The sequence below is a fragment of the Emydura macquarii genome, unplaced genomic scaffold (assembly GCF_026122565.2).
Source record: "Emydura macquarii macquarii isolate MOO-44397 ecotype Brisbane River unplaced genomic scaffold, CSIRO-AGI_Emac_v2 contig_1363, whole genome shotgun sequence".
NCBI classification, from domain to species: domain Eukaryota; kingdom Metazoa; phylum Chordata; order Testudines; family Chelidae; genus Emydura; species Emydura macquarii.
In genome coordinates, this window is record NW_027131500.1 from 22,450,542 (window position 1) to 22,468,659 (window position 18,118).

General features: G+C 35.8%; 1 protein-coding gene across 1 annotated transcript in view; it reads left to right on the forward strand.

Moving 5' to 3' along the window:
* The window catches only part of IQCM (IQ motif containing M), a 107,898-nt gene that overhangs the window by 41,695 nt on the left and 48,085 nt on the right, over positions 1-18,118 (forward strand). The window contains exons 4-7 of the mRNA XM_067551591.1: positions 1,001-1,077; positions 6,526-6,715; positions 8,679-8,823; positions 12,041-12,175. Coding sequence (XP_067407692.1) covers positions 1,001-1,077; positions 6,526-6,715; positions 8,679-8,823; positions 12,041-12,175 — 547 coding nt within the window. The remainder of the gene's footprint in view (positions 1-1,000; positions 1,078-6,525; positions 6,716-8,678; positions 8,824-12,040; positions 12,176-18,118) is intronic.

An 18,118-nucleotide genomic window follows, 5' to 3' on the forward strand; every position in this document is an offset into this window, starting at 1 on the left:
GATTACCGTGGTGTATAAAGTTCCCCAGGTGCGTAAGTATGTGCAGAGTTGGGTTCCCAATTTACAATGACAGTCACCTGAAGTGTGATAGCCTCACCAGAAACAACATGTTTGTCCAATCTTTGGAATAATGCATAACCCACAGATTTTGCTCTGGAATAATGTACTGACTCATGACTCATAAAATCTTTGTTCTTTGGTTATGAAGTGATAACCAGCCTCAATCATATATACTATGTGGGTTGCTTTGCTAAACTGGTGAACATACAGGTAGTTAGTTACACTTAACTAGTCAGACTGCTGTTAAATCAGCATTCTAGTGTGTACGCCCTATGTGAGATTTAAAATAACCACCATATATTAGTGATTAATCACAGAAAAAATTCTTAAAGTGCTTAAGCTTAATGCAGAAGTCTTTGTCATGTAAAATACTATAAGCAACATATTCATCATTTATTTTCTGGAACACAGAGATTAAAATGTGGAATATGATTTTTCCATATGATGTCATTCTTCTGTAATAAAAAGTTACTTCTACTCTCAAAGCCTTTCACAAATAACTTATCCTGGTTTTGAAAAAAGGCAAATGTGGATAGTCAGCCATGGAGCCTGATGTCATTCTTCTTAATATGTGAAAATGTTTCAATAGCTATTTATTGTGTTTTGTTTTGTCTAAGTTGATTAACTGGAAGAATTTGTAGAATTTTATTCAAATGAATTTTCCCTCTGTTCCCCTATTATGAGGGAACAAGTAGGAAAAGGAAAAGGCTTTTCTGAATCTACAATCTAGAAACAAGGCAGATTGTTGCTGGGCTCATTACCAATAATCACTGTTATAGCTAGACTAGGTTTATCTATTTTAGCTGCATAGGTTATTTCAGTGAAGTGTTATATAGATTTAAAACCTTTTTTAAATATTTGTTTCTTGTAATATTTGGCAGTTGTGAATTGTCATGGATTTCTCCTGTAGAGTTCACTAGGTTTATCTCTGTCTTTCCAGATTACAACAGATTTCCAAGATGACAAATTAAAGAAAACTGTAACTACTGCTACTAAATCAAAAAGGAAGATTAGCAGGTGCTGCTTTTATACTAATCTTTCTGGAAAGTCATAGCCAATTGAGTTGGTTTTATATTGTTTTTCTGGTTATTTTGTAAAGTGAGAGATGGAAGGGGGAGATCAATTTGCCTTAATCAGAGGTTAAATGATTTCCAGAAATGAAGCAGATATCTTAGATTCTGAATATCCTTACTATGAAAAAATTCACTGTTGTGCTCCAACAGCATAATCCTTTGAGTTGCTCAGCACCCTCAACTCTCATCAACACCAGTGGGCATTGAGAGTATGAAACCAATTGCAGGATCAGGCCTGGAGATTCAATCCATTGAATTACTACTACCTTTGACTGCTAGCTAGAAGTTGGAACTGCTCTTGAGCAAGCTTTCATAGCTAGTCTTAATGATAGCATTTTGTTTTGCTATAGTATTATAAATTACAATCTCTGAACATGCAAATAGTGAACCATTTGACATGGCTTTTTGTGTTTAAATATTGTTTCTTCATATCCATATTTTGTCAGTTTGAATTATTATGACCTGGTAATCAAAATTTCTCTCATCCATATATTGATGAGTATATGTATGTACTTTTATTCATGCAATAATTTAGAACTCATCAAGGAGTCCTCATTCATTACTGCATCCATATTCAGCAAAGCACTTAAGCACATGCTTAATTTTTACTTCAAAATATTTAAGCATGTTCTTAAGTACCATTGAAGTTAAAGTTAAGCATGTACTTAAGTGATTAGATGAATAGGGACGGCTACTGAATCTAGTGGCTTGAAGACTGTCTTGAGGAGGTGAACTCAGCTTGTCGTTAACTAATAGGAAATGCCTGACCATAAGTTCATTACTACAGCTACAAACAGGGAAAATGTACAGGGAAAATAATTTCCATTTTAATGTTGAAATTTTAAAAGCTAACCTACACATTGCCAAAGATAAGAGGTTTTATTTACAACAGGGGGTCTTTCATATCAGTTAGAGAACAGACAGTACCAGTAGAAAATCAGCACTTCATTCTGAATTCCATTAGGTTCAGAACGTTCAATAAAATTCAGTTCCTTTTTCTAACATGAGACCTTATGTATAAAGTATCTAACAGTGTTTAAAACTGTAAATTAAAACGAGAACAGAACTGGCAATAGAAATTCACACAGAAAAATAAGTAAACAATATCTAGGGAGAAAGAATATATGATATGATATATTATACTCCATGGTTACTATATAACCATTTTATTTTCTATAGTATGGAGTATTTTTTTATCTAACCATTCTTTTTTTCAGTACGTTTGAACTTCTGCTCCTCCGGCTTCTATACTCTCCTTCAGCACAATATATATGAAAAGTTCGTTGCATTTTTTTAATCTCAGATACTGTCCTATTGCAGTTCATGAATAAATCACTTATTCTTTATTGAAGTCCTTCAACAGTATGCTGTTAATCCTTTGTAGATTAATATGATTTCAGTGATAATCCTTTCATTTGTTGTACTTCTAAGATGTATAATCATTAGAGAAAATGCTTGACAGATTTTCCAGTAAAGTGCATGTTGGTAGCATTCTATATTGTTCATTTAAAAAATTAAATTTGGAGATGAAGTAACTAGATCCTGGACTAGTCACTCACCTTTCCCCTTTAGTATCATAGTTTAAATCTAAATCCAACCAAGAATATTGGTCATTTATCCTGAGCTACATTGTAAGTTTACAATTTGTCCTGAGTAGCTTTCTCATACCAAGAGCAGCCCACAGAACAAATTATGACTCTGAACCACAATTCCTCCCTTGCTTTGCAGAAGGAATATATTACACTTGCCCCTGGCCAGAGTGGGAAAGAGCAAGTGTGCTCCCACTCTCCACCCCCTTCATGGTTGTCCTCTTGTTCTCCCCACTATGGATGGATTTGCAATCCAGTCCAATCCCAGCAGGGTGTAAGAGGGAAAAGGGGTCTTACTCCCTCTTTCTTCCCTGCATGGTCAAGTAAGGGATGTGACCATCTAATCCTAGATGTTTCCATAGTGCCTACAATGTCAGGAATTTGGTGGAGGAATCTAAGTGCTATAACAATACAGATATTAAATAATAATTAATGTTCACATTTCTTCATCTGCACTGAGTCCTGGAATGATTCTTTTCAGATATTATATGTAGATGCAGAACTATGCACACTGAAAAGGCCAGAATGCTCTCTCTCCAGTGGAAGTCACTGCACCTTGATAAAACTCTGTTGTAGTGAGGTAGATGCAGAATACCAGTCCTTGAAATTGCTTGGTGAATTTATAACATGAGTAAAACATCTCCTGGGGACTGAAGTGAGACCACAAATTTCTATTACTAACTACCCAAACCATATTTGTGTTGGGGTCCTTAGAGCAGCTGTGAACCACAGGTCAACATATATGAAGTAAAAATCTCTTTACTTGGCAGATCTACCAAATCAAAGTAAATTGCAACTATATTGTAAATTACATTTGAACGAAGTAGGTAGGCTGGTTCTGTCAAAGGAGAGTGGATATTTGCCTTTACATGCTGCAGGTTTGTAGACGATATGGTAGCCCCAGGCAGTAGCAGACATCAAAACTCTTCTACAAAATCAGGTCCTGAACTTCACAACCCTGTAGCTAGTTTTGTCATGTATTTGCAGCTTGAAAACTATTTGGCCTTTACAGCAGCCAAAATAAGTGTCCTGTAATCATTTCCAACCTATTAACAGATGGGCCAACAGCTTTTATACATGGGGCATGCAAAATACTTCAGTATCAGCCAAAACTAATTAGTAGCAATATCTGAACCAAAATTTATAACTGCTGTAATGTGTAGTAATGCTGATAAGATTACAGTTTAATAGAAGTTTCTTCTCAAACATCATACCTGATTTTTGTTTGTATCTGGTGTACTGTAAACTTGAAATAGTAATCACTTTATCTTTATCTTTATTTTTATTTATCTTTCTTCTCTATTAAAAACAGTGAACATATTTTCTCATAAAAACTGTAAGTAGTAGAGGGGGTATAACTAATAGAAATCATATTATGCAGGAGTTAACAAAAATAACAGACTTTCTTATTAGGCTATGGCATATATATGAAAGAATAGTGTAACTTGGAAATAACATTTTTTTATTTTGTTTTCATTTTTAAGGACAATACAAAATACTGGTATAATCATAATAGGTGCTTGTATCTCAGTGCCAATTCACAATATTGTACTTTTGTACAGAGCTATAAGTAAGAATATGTAAATGGCATAATATTAAATTAAAAGATTATTTTAAAAAATTAGAAACCTTGCGACTCAGTTTTCTAATCCCCATAACAAGCTCATGCTAACATCAAAACACTTTACACAGTGAGAATCTTACAATTTATTGCCATCAGATCTGCATTGCAGTGCACTCATATTTGGCTTTTCATAGATGTTTAAGGGGCTGACAGCTGCCCTGGTACCTAAGTGAGGATATGCTTGTATATCCCCATTTTTCCAGTAGAGCTTATCTCCAGTCCTCAGGTTGTTCACGTTTGTGTTGTAATAGCCCCTGAAAAGGTTATGATTTGATCAAGTGGGAATGTTGACAAAATGTGAGTGGAATCAACACAATTATAAGTCATTTTCCAGGCAACAGTATTAAGCTGGAGATCAGGTTATAACTTTTAGGAGGAAAAAAACTTTACAAATCTTACTTTGGGGAGGGGGGAGGGGGAACTCAAAAAGCTAGAAAATTTAAAACGGAACCTTAACGTTTGTAAGTCTGAAAATAGAGGTGAGATAACCCACGCAACCTTAACTCCATCCCAAGGGATGTCATATTATGAATCATTCTCATGATGTAGATAAGGGTCTATGATAAACATTTCTTACATTTTTCAAAGTTTTGAAATGATTAACAAGAAAAAAAAAAACCAATACATTCTGCTTCTCAATTCCCCTGTGCATGTGGCATAGGTGAGGTTGTTTCTGTCTAGCCTGCTTGAGAGAATGATGCAATCTGGGCTTTGAGGCCAGTGGATTAAATCATCTCAGGGCTATGGGCACCTGGTGGTGAAAAATATGCTCAGAGGCTACCCTTAATCTTTGCTCCATCTGATGTTCCAGAGCAGACCAGAATTGCTTGCAAAATGGGCAACTCTGTCTAGGGAAAGGTTTGGAGCCAGCGTGTTATGGCAATGAAAGGGATTCAATATATTTCTTAAGCAGCCTTTGATATTATAATTGCTGTGGAACACCAAAGGCAAATTAAAGCTGCCCTTCCCTAGAAAAATCTCTGGAGAGGACAATGATGTAAATACTGCTTGACCTTCATCTGAGTACACTACCCCTGCTGGTGCATGCGTGAATCAGAGCCAGGATTGGTCAGTATCTACTTATGAAAAATGCTGTATAAGAGTTAGGTATTGTTGTTTGTAGAATGGAAGGGTTCAGAATGCATATCTGATTGTATGTGAATGGTGAAGTCACAGATCCACTTTGGAAAGATTAATAAAATAACCAAAAGTGTTTCTAACCTATAGAGAGATGATGACTGATGGAGCAGATTGGGCTTTGTTGTATATAGTGGAATGATGGATAATGGTGGGTGGTGTTTGTGCATTGTATGTAGGGGGTATAATATGAAAATGCTATAGTGACTTGACTATAGGGAGAATGTAGGGCAAATTGTTTTTGAGTTGTGAAATAGCAAAACCCTCTCCAAAACAAGCATACCCCAAAGCAGGGTTAAAACCAAACAAACAAACCCTCCCCCTCCCACACACACATACACACATATCTGGGAAACATTCAAATGGAAGAAACTCAGTTTTTCAAATTTTCATATGTGATTAGCACCTTGTTCAATTAATACCAAATTTCAAAAAACCATTCTCATATGACAGAGGTACTTAATGATATTTCCGGTGGATTAGTTTAGTCTTGGCACTGTCTGGTGTGGTAAATAGAATCACAATTGGCTTTATAATAAAAAGCTAATTATGACATTAACTATGAAATAATTATTTCCAATCATGATTATACCTTCAGAAAAATGAAGATTTACTGTATTTATTTCATCTTACTCAGATTCTTTATTGTAAAGGAAACATCATTGCATTGAATCTAGTATTCTTTTTCACTTATGTTTTGTAAAATCAAAAAACTTGGAAACTAGAAAAACCTGTTCTTTCTGACAGTAACTAAATATGTGAGTAACATTTTTTTTAAAAAATCCTTTAATCCTTGCAGCCTAGTAGGCAATATGCTGATCTACATGGCTGTAAAGCACAGCAAATTTTGGATGGTAATTTAGTAATAGTAGATGGTTAATGATTAACTGCTTCTTTTAAAGCCCTAAATTCATTTTAAAATTATTTTAAATTCAAATTGTATCAATTTCTTTACTAGAATTTTGATTTGATAGTTTGTGTTCCAGGCTCTATGCTATCCAAAAAATTAATTTAAAAAAATCTTTCATGTTTTAATTTCTAGTGCAAAATATATTGTCTTTAAAACTCAGGAAAAGGTCAAAAGAATTGGACCACACTTAGAAATCTTTGAGGCTTTTCATAATGTCAGAAAGGACCCTAGCTGCAGAAAAGTAATTAGAGCAGCCATTTATATTCAGAAATATGTCAGAGGATGGCTTGAACGTACCAGATTCAACAGAGTAAAGGCCAAGGTAATGCATTAGATGTTAATTTAACATACTATAATTCATTCTGCCTGGGTAGTGTTAAAATTATAGGAAAGTAGCCTAAGCACCACTGCTTTTTATGGTTTTGATATGAAATATTGTTTTATATCCATGCCCAGTTAGCTCACCACTACCACTGCTATGTTGCACACTATGGGCCATTTGGAAATTCAGTGACAATGGAGATAGTATCTGAACCTTCCTGTTCTAAATGGACAGATCTCCGCCAATTGAGCTTAAAGAGAACCTCCACTAGCTTTTAGGAGTAAAGGGTCTGTGATTCACATTAAATCCCTTTTAATTCTATCCTGAAGAGAATTGTGGCACACATACATGCTAATCAGTTAATTCCAGGGTTTCTTTTTCATGCATAAAAACGGCATAGATTTAACAGGCTGTTCATTATCACTCTTCTTTACTTGTCCCCATTTTAAATATCAAACACTCGAGCCAAGCATGCATAGAATATGTTATAAAACGGTCCTTTTTGAAGTTTGCTTCTTTTTCAGCCAGTGAGTCAAATATGAGCTCCTCCAAATAGGGTCAGAGAGTCCTAGAATGTTTACTTTTGCCTTCCATTTCAATATGTTCAGTAAGTTAAAAGAGCTCCTGCTTATTGCTGGCTATAGAGATTACACAGCTACACCTCAGTAGGATGTCAATCTCTAGGCAATATGCAGCCCTCTAATCTAATAAGTATTCCATAACCTAACTTGCACTTGACTCAAAGAGATGGTCTATTATAAACTGGAGTCTTCATTAACCTGTTTGTTATATGAATTTTCAAATTAAATTGAAAACCATAGTTTAAAGGTTTTCAAAAAATCTTTAAATAGGGCTAATATAAACTAGATAAAAGTATTCAGTAATCGTCAACCTGTTCCAAAATTCCATTATGCTGCTTTATATGCAATAGAAAGTGTCTGTGTTGTTTATATGATTAAAGATGAACTAAACTTACATAGTTTTAAAATCTGTTGTTAGACCAAAGAGAACAGGGCATATTTTTCCTTACATGGCTATATTTTGAACTGAACACTGATTGTTATATTCAGTGGTTGGCATTAAAAAGTCAGCCATTACCATACCATAGAATCTGAGATACCACATTATTTTTCTATAATTATATCTGGTGATAACTATGGTATCTGATGCAATGCAATGGCTGCTGCTATCCTGACCACCATTAACAGGTAAATTATGCTGATCCAATCAATGATTAAGGTTTTGTTTGCATTTATTAATCCTTCATGTTTCTGGAAATACATGTAATGGTATAAATTTATATCATCCATTTTAAATATTTTTCCAGCATAGATATTTATTAACTATGGCCCTGATCCAATGCCCACTGAAGTCACTGTCATCTATTGTTTCTTGAAAACTCAGCATTACTTCATTAGGCAGTTGTGATTATCACACTGCCTATGTAGTATACTGTTAATCACATGACGCTGCCATACCACTGATGCTTCTGAAAAGTTTCCCCTGTTCCTTGATGATTACTCCATCTCACTGTTCCTCTTTTCCCATCATTCGCATAGTTCTCCCCTGTTTGGATACTAAATCATGTCTTCCTAGACACATCCTAATCTCTATAAAAGCATCTGCTGCACCTCATTATTCAAGATCTGTTCTTGTAGTCTTCATGTGCTCCAAACATCCCCAAATATTTCCACCTCAACATCTTTTGAAAGAACTAGCCCTTATTAGCACTGCAGACTGAAAGCAGGTCTTGTACACTGATCTTTTATACATCACATGATGTATAACAGTTTTTCATATCTACCCATATATATTTGTGGTAATAGAATTACCTCTCTTCACCTCCTTTTAAGTTCTTATTTTACTCTGCACATCTATCAGTTTCATCTCCTCATCTGCTTTCTTTAGACATCCTTCAGTTATTTCTAAAAGTAATGAACATGAAATATATCTGTAATTACAGGCTGCAAGTCATGGACCATCCCTTTCAGCAGTTGTAAGGGACTACCGTAAAATGATGACTCGCATTCAACGTCGAGCTGGTGTTTTGAATCTATCCACGCCACTAAAGTATTCAGAACTAGAGGAGTGGTTGGACAAGAAAAAATGTAAGTGCTATTAACATTTTCATATGGAGTGATCTTTTATTCTAATTTCAATGGTTGTATCTGTTCTTAAATAACACTGCTCATCTATAACTTCAGCATTTTAAATTGCTCCTTGGTGCAAAGGAGATTTCATGTTACCATATGCACAACTGAGTTTATAAGATGTCATTCTGACCTTCAGTATGGGTGCTACATTTTCTGATAGTCATTGCACTACTGACATTTGAGTTTTGCTTTGTAACTGTCAGATGATGGACAGTGTTGTGCGCTGTCAGGGAGAAGGAATTCTTAATGAACTAGCAGGTGATACAGGACAAATTTGCAAGCCATCTTAGTGCTTACTATATTCTTTTCAATTACAGTGGTTGCATTTAAAAATTCCTACTGGTTTGAGAATTGTTACCAGTATGCCCCATTTCAAGGATAGTGAATCGCTATCAAACTAGTAGTATCTTCCAAAATAAAATAAATTACTTGTATATAAAAAAGCTTTTTGTGGAAGGATCTCTGCATTTTTGAATGTTTCTTTTTAACATTTTAAAGAAATTTTATTCACAGAATTATTTTTATACTGCACATTGCCTTTCCTATTAGCTCACTTTAGTTCCAGTCTGGTGCCTACTGAATAGAAGAGCACAGGTTGTAGAATGGCTGTTTGTTTGTACTTGGGACACTCTCTCAGCAGCACTCTTGTGGAATAGGGTTTGAACAGTGTGGAGCCGTCATAGATCCTATGAATATACTGGCATATGCAGAAGTGTGCAGGCAAGAAACTGGGCATGGTGATAATAGGTTGAGACTACAGCCAAGCAAGTGATCTTTTTTGGAGGGGGGAGACATTTTATTTCTCTTGGTCCGCATCATGAGTAAGTCCTGAGGACACCTGCAGAGGAAAACGAACAGGGTAGGATACATTTGATGGGTAGCGACTGCTCATCTTTGCTGCTGCTCTGTTCACTGTCTTCTGCATTGTTTTGCATATCACTACTGGATCAATCCTTGGGATAAAACTAGGAGTAATGGGGATGAATTTAAGAAAAAAATTTTAGACTGGAAAAAATCATCAAAACTTCATCACAGTGAGATCTGCTATACTGCAGAATATTCCTCCAAAAGAAGTGATCACAGTCCTATCATAGTGGCTATTTAAAATTAGACAGGCCAAAGCAGTAAAGGCTAGCAGACTGTAGAGACTGCTGTGGTGAATGGGAGCAGTACTGCCCTAGTAGAAATTTTCAGTATCTGCCCAGTGATACCTAGCCATGCTGGAGGAACACATTGACTGGAAGTTTCTTCAAGATGAGTAGCGTTAAAATTTATAATTAAATTGCCTTCAACAGGTTTTAGAATTAACACCACATTGGGATGAATGGGTGCTGTTTGTGCCTCTGAGTTAGTGTTTCATTTTGCCTTTCTGAAGCCTGAAGAAAGCAACACAATACACTTGATCCATATTCAGAAAACTATCTTCACATCCTAGAGCTAGGAACATTTACATTCTGAAGATGCTAAAAGGGCCACCAGATCAAGATAGGAACTGGATTCCAGCCTGTGTGGCTTTCTTTGAGCCTCATGTATTAATCAGGTAGAGCTTAATTCTTATTTACACTAAGTCCCCTTTAATCTGCTCTGGAATGTATACCTATTTTAAGGTCCCTTTACACTAAGAATCTTTTTTCAGTGACACATCTGTGTAGTATTGCATGGATTGTTTAATCACTGAAGCATTAATATGAAGCCATAAAAATGTATCCCTTCAAAGTTTCTTGGTCTGTAGACATGATAGCATGTAACTGCCTGACATTTTGTCTCTTGTCATTTTAGCTTCATAGTCCTTAAAAATTTGGAAGGAAAAGTCCAATTTACAAGCCAGATGTTGTTGTTCTTATACGCTAAAGTGACAAGTGTATTTTGTGTTTGAAGAAGGGAGAGAAATAGTTTTACTATATGTACTTGTAATACCAATACTTCATCTAGTCAATTTCTATTAACTTTTAGATGAAGTTCAAACAAATGGTTGCATTAATAACTAGTAAACTATTCACTCTGCTAGCTAGACTGAAATTGTTTGCTTACTAGGGAGGGAGATTGTCTGGCATAGACACTACAAAAGTTTTTGAGCTATGGTAGATTACCTAAAATGATCTTTAGATTTGCAAATGTAGAAGATTATGCTGACTTTTCTATACTTGACAAAATTATTTGCCTTTTTATCTTGTAGTCTACTGTGGAGGATTTGACCAACACAATCTTGATGTGTCAAAATTAGGGAACTCACTGGATAGGAATAAAGATCTTTTTAAAAAGTGACAAATATCTTAATTCAACTGTCTTGTCTTCCATGATTTTACTTCCACAACTGTCCACCGTTTTTAAGCAATGAAATGTGACACAAACGCCTTCCCACGCACACAAGAAAAAGAAAGAATTGAAGCTCATATTCCAGTAATTATGTTTTGTTGTTCTGGGTTCCTTTGTTTCTGAATTCCTAAAACCTTTGTTTTAGGGATCATTTTTTGCTAAGAAATGGAAAATCTGAGAACAATCTACAAATTAAAAACTGTTCAACTATATTCACACTGTTCATTCAATGTATAATTATGGCTAACAAGTATGTTCAAGAAGCCATAAGTTGTTTGTAGACAGCTCACAGATAGAAGAAGAAAATAAAAATTTCAAACTACTCACTGCCAAATACTCACCCTCCTCTACTAAAATCTAAATATTATTTCAATTATCACTTTCCCTCTATCTACTAATTTTTGTAATTCTTTCAAAGTAATCAAGTTTGTCTGGCAATATTTAAGCTGGTTTTTTTTTTTTTTTTTTTTTTTTCAATAAATCCAACCTATTTACTGCTTTTAGTTCATTTTTCTTCTGGAGTAAATTTTTCCTCATAACATTTGTTTCATTATTTTATGATGTACAGTAATTACAATTTTCAGGATTACTAATCTTTCCTGTTTTGAAAATTGATAGCTCATTTTTTCCAATATTCTAATTCCTCTTTGATAGTTATTTTGTTTCGTCAAGTCTAAAGGCCTCATTAAGGCCCTTAATAATTTCACTGTTCTTTGTACTGTATATGTGTAATGATATTTGCACTGTATATGAACGTGGTTCTAAATAAGACACTTCTTAGACAATACAGAACATATATAACAACCTAATAATTTTTAAATTTCTCTAAAGGAAGTTTTATGAAACTTTTTTTCAGTTTATGAAACAATGTTTGCCAAGAGGGAGTTCTGGAAAGAGATGGATAAAAATGATCTACCTGCATTTTTCAGAGACTGTGGACAATTTGTCCCCCAACAGCAAATAGATAAGGTGTTACATCTGGTCTGTCCGGGTAAGTAGCTTTTTAAAAATGTTTTCACAATACTAGAGAAACATCCATTGCAATTTTGTAAGGTTTCTGTGTAGAGGCAGTAGAGGAGCTGTTGTTGTTGTTGTTCAAAAATAGATTAGACAAAACCTGCTCAAATTTTTTCTCATGTAGTGTTTTACAACTTCAAGTGAAAGTAAACTTTGTAGAGTTTCTTTGTTTTAATAATGTAAGACTTTGATCCTTGACTACCTTGTATGGCATTCACGAGAATAGAGAAAAGCTTAGTACACCCTAGTTGGCTGCTCAATTCTTGCAGATATCTGCATGCAAGGCTTTTGCTTCTTTCTTAGTCAGTAACGACAGGGGCACCAGCTTTCTGCCATCCTCTTTAAGCACCCTTCTGCATGCAACTCTTTACAACCCAGTGCAACAATCTACTACACCAAACATACACAATTACTAATGCGTGCGTATGTGTGTGTTTGTATGTGTGTGTAAATATAATCTGGTAAAGGGATATGTACAGAAGACAAAAGGGGGCAGAGTTAATTTTGCAGTGCCTGATTGGTAGTGTATCATAGTTGTGGAAATAAGTTGTGTGCTTGTGGATGAAGGATCACTGTTAAGTGGTTTAACTTTTCATTGGCTTGCTTTTGTGGGTTTATGTCAGATGCTGTGTATATAGCAACCCTATTGCTTCACAATGAAGTTTTTTGTGTATTTATATTATTTAACAGAACAGGTCAGTGGAATAAAATGTTATAAGAGGAGAATAATGTTATATTGCAGTATAAACCAGTGGGAGACCATTACATGGTCAAAAAATGAATAAAAAGACTTCAAGTAAATCAAAACTCCCTTCTCTTTTGCATCTCCCTCTTTTGGGGAAGAGAATGAGGCAGTCTTGGAGCAACTTGATATCTTCCCTGATCTCTACTTCGGGGAAGCAGCAGAGAATTCTGTGAGTGGAACTCTGGACCCAACCTCAGACACTGAGAGACAGGAAAATGACAGTTAGCATTTCCAGAGTCCATTGTACAGCAGTGCGCTTTTTTGTTTTCAGTTCATGGTGTTTGTGGCCCTCTTTACCCAGGTTTGCAGTACATCCAGCAACAGTGGGTTTGTGTGATATCTGGATGTTTCTGATAAAATGGAAGTGAAAGAGCTGACTTTGTTTGCAATTAAATAGTTATTAGGCTACAGCACCAACACACTATTGAGATGAATGAGATGTTGGCCACAAGTTTTGGGTGCAGCTAAACTATACTTGGCATTGCACCCAAAGGGAGCCCAAAAGAGGTTTTATACCACTTTTGTGGTTCTCTAATTTTGGGGTCAGCCAGGGTACTCAAACAGTTGAGGACAATAGCCCTGTTTTGGTTAACAATAGATTTGAGGTACATGAAATTCAGGTGGAAACTTGTTTAGGTTTGCCACAGTGTGATAAACTCATGTTCTGTTGTGTCTCCTTTGATTTGTTAATGACTTACTATTATCAGTGTGATAATTTTTTGAGATTTTTAGCTTACTGAAATTGAATGCTTGTGTAGTAGGCTTTCCTATGAGTATCCCACCTTGCATAATAGTATACCTCAATAATGTTTGCTTCTAGTAAATTTAATTAATTTCTAATGGAAAAACATACATTTTATGTCATTTAGGTCACAATCCTAAGACAGTCTGAATAAGACCAGGTATTTTTAATCATTTGCTCAGTCCTCATCACTATGGTAACAAGAGCTTTTATAACAGCGAGACATATTTTTAGTTTTATAGCCTAGCTTTTGGAAAGTATTGCTACAACTCACTGTGCTCATAGACAGGCCAGCAAAGGTTAATATTCCCCCACTCATTATTTAATTTATTTAGCAACTCTCAGGCATAGCATGATATCAAGCTTGAATTCACCAGTTGGCTGCTAGGGGCTAGACTGGGCAGAGAATAGACTTCTTAGTCATTACAAGTTCAAAGTTTTACCAAAGTATGAGCATGTAGATCATGAAATATTTCTGAGACATGGAGATGCGTCTAAGACAACAGGATACCCATAAGATGATTTCCAAAACGCATTTTAAATAAATAGCACTTATCTGTAAAGTGCCATCTCTTTCTCTGATTTATAGTAAAAATATCATTGCATCTTGTATGACTGTGTGATCGAGGTGTAATGGTTGGATCATCATGCCTGACACCCTCAGTGAGTACAAACAGGAAGAAAGGTCTCTGTTCTCTCCCTCCTTTTCTGCTGCCGTTGCCTGTTTGCTGGCTATTCCTGTTTGCTGGTGCTGCAGTGGGTGTTGTACTACAGTTACCTTCCCACCAATATACTGTTCGGGTGCCCATTTTTATTCCCATATCTTGATGCTGCGGGAGCTGTACGGTGCTGTCTCCCTGCCAACCAATATACTGCTATCCAGCCTCTCAGCCATTGACATTTTCTGCTACTCTGCCCTCCAATTACTGCTCGTCTCAGACTGCTGCCAGTAATGCATGGAATATATGGGGAGGAGGGAAATAACCGTTTATAAAAATCTCACTTCTCTCTGCCTGGTCCTGTGACATGGCTTTTCTCACTTCCCTGCTCACACTTTGTTTATTATTATTTTATTCAATTTATACAATAGCCAAAAGCATGCTAGGTGCTTCTGAGAACAAATACGAATAAGACATAATGCCTGTCCTGAGCAGCTTGAGATCTAAATTTTAACTTCTATTATCTAATTTTGTATTTTTTGTCTGAGTCCAAATATATTCAAAGCAATGGGTCCTCTGAAAATAAGAGTCACCTGACTTCAAAGGGCCAGTTCACTCACCTGTCCGTACCATCTTTGGTTGCTGTTAAACTAGCAATAATCTAGGAGTGAAAGCCTCCATGTCCTTTTATTATCCCTGCAGCTGTCTGGTCTTCTCAGATGCTTTAATTACAACAGTTTTATAGAATTTCAAATCTCACTTGTAGTATTTGGAATGGATCTATTTCTATTTCTTATTTAAAATAAGTTATTTCCTTGTAGTAAAGATAAGTAAGTAATATACAAGCCTGGAATTGGGATATATGCAACAAAAGTGTAACCAGCTAAAAGTGGAAAGAAAATTATAGATTGCAAGATATGAATAAGAAATATAATATAGAACAGTGCATGGCAAACTCTGCTAATACAAAAACTGAGATGCCACATTAAAATCACTACTCCTTAAATAATAAATATATTGCAGAGAGATTCATACCTAGAGCAGTACCTTTTGCTAAAGGCACATTGCACCTATATTCTTAGTTGCAGCATTCTGATACTTTAAATACTTACACAAAGCATAACCTGTGACATATTTTTCACAATATTTTAGTTCCACTTGGCATTTCTGAGCCCTCTTCTGTGAGATACCCACCTATTAAAGGTTTGGGAGCCCATTTAGTACACTGACAATAAAATTTGATATTACTAAACCATCTACATTTTTATTTAAACAAAATGTTTAAAGTTTAAATTTAGGGATGTGACTGATTAAATTTTCAATTTGTATATGGATACTTGTATCTATATCTTTCAAATCAATGGCAGCCTTATATAATAGCTAGTTGTTCTGAATTTTAAAAAAGTAACAACTCTTCCATTTACTTAAGTACAGAAGCAGCCACAGTATTTAAATGATTAATTGTCAAATGCTATTTGCGGTATTGTACACTAGCAAGAAGTGTGTTTTGGCATTAGTTTGCAAAACTACTGAAGCTTGATTTGAAACAATTTTTGAAAAGTTCAAAATAATGCATTTCAATAGATACACGAAAGCAACATATCTTCACATGAAGGAGGTGCAACATCTCCTGAAAAATGCCCCCTATGTAAAGCTGATGTAGAGTTGGTGGAGCAGTCTGAGTATATAAATTGTCAAATCCCCTGAAAAGGAAGGCAGAGGCATTATAACTGTGTTCTTAAACAAAGATATTGAATCAAATTCTGTGCTCTGCTAAGGCCTCTTTGCGCCATGTTTGCAGAGTGCATGTGAACAAGTATGATGCAAAGTGGCCCTAAAATGGACAGAGTTAGTCAAGAATCCCTTTGGTGGAAAGCTGGCAGAGGGAGCTCTATTGTCTTCTATGCCACCTCCCCATCCCTGGCTCCAGTTTAAGAGGAGAGAGGTGCATGTCAGGGTTGTTCCAGGGGTGGGTTATGAGTGGGAAAGGGTGTGGTGGAGCAGAGCTCCATTATACCTGATCCTCTGTTGGTGTCCCATTTACTAGTAGTGGAAGTTAGAGTGGCACAGGACCTCTCTAACTTCCTCTGGGACCAGGCAGCTCAGGAGCAGGGAGCCACAGCTGGCTCCTTGAAGCTACCACTTTCCACTACATCTGAGCACATGAGGGCCGTTGAATCTTGTGGGTTCATAGTATCATCCTGGAACTTTAGCTTTGGAAGATTTTCAGCACACCACAATGAACACAGCATTTAGGATCATAAAAGAGAAGAAACTGTGTAATGAGGCTGCCTCCTTAGATTCTGATTTGTCCCATCCCACCCCAGAGAAACAAAGCTCACCAACTCATAGTCAGTTCTATCTGACAGTCTCTCTGTGTACTCAATAATATCACTTCAGGGACTTTAATTTGTAATTTGTTTTATTAATGGATCAATTCAATAACATATTTAATGTAATTTAATAAAGTGCAATTCATTACCTTCATAAAATGCAGTATACAGTACAAACTTTTTAAAAAGTTATAATGACATTGGTGTGTGCTGTATTGAATTCATTAAAAATATCTGTAATTCTGCTTGGTATATTTTATATTTGCAGCCTTTATCTAGGAGATTTTCCAAATCGCCAACTGGTACACGTAGGCTGTCCCCTTTTCATTGCTATGGACAAACATGAAAGTGCTTCAGCAATGTGCACTTGTTGATTTGTCTTCAGCTCATTATCATCTGTCTTTAGTCTCATTTTCCCTCTTTGCTATGGCTAGCACCTCTTCATCTGCTGAAATCTCTCACATGTTAGTATCCATGTTAAGTAAACAAATTAAGTCATTTTTATTCATAAATGAAAATTGCAAACATCAAGCTCACTTTTTTCTTGCAACAATATTCATTATGGGAGGCAGAATTAGTTTTTAAACTCTGTTCATATAACATGCAATATTTGTTTGACAGCTACAAGGCATATAACAGTGAAAGCCAAATATAATGATAAATCCCTCCTCAAGATCTGCTTCTCTAGTGGCACCTACAGAAAACTGGCCAAGTAAGAATGTCTAGGCTAAGAGGCAGTTGGCTATAGATGATGTGTACTTATATACATTTTTAAATTAAATATGAAAATTATTTTGGCCCATATCCCTGCAAACACTTATAAACGTAACTTTACACGCATGAATAGTTCCATTAGTTCACTGGGACTACTCACATATATACTGGGACTACTCACATACTCACGCATGCTTGGAGGATTGGGGTATGTGACAGTACACTCTTTGGAGCAGGCACCATGTCGTCCTGTTTGTGATTCCAATACAGCAAAGCACTTAAGCAGTGAGCACACACCTAACTTTGTTTTTGTACTTAAATTGCATTGACATCAATTGGGCATAAAAGCAAGTGCAAAGTTAAGCACATGATTGTGTTTTTTTTAATTGAGGCTTGTGTGGGCACTGCCACAACATACTGTGGTTGCTGCTGCTACATTGACTTGCCTCCTCCTTGTCCCCACTCCTTCTAACCTATGCCAACACTTCTGCTCCCTTGTATTCCTCCCAATTTTCTACAGTATCCAGTAGCAGAAAGAACATGAAAGTATACAGATCTATGCTTTAATATAGTAGCGGTTTAATAAAAAAGGAAAAAAAAAATAGAAGTAAATGTTAAAAATATGGCATAGGACTAAAAAGGGGAAATACAGGGGTCTCTAGGTGCTACTGTAATATACATAATAAACAATAGAATGATGTTAAAAAGAATAGAAACAGGTCAA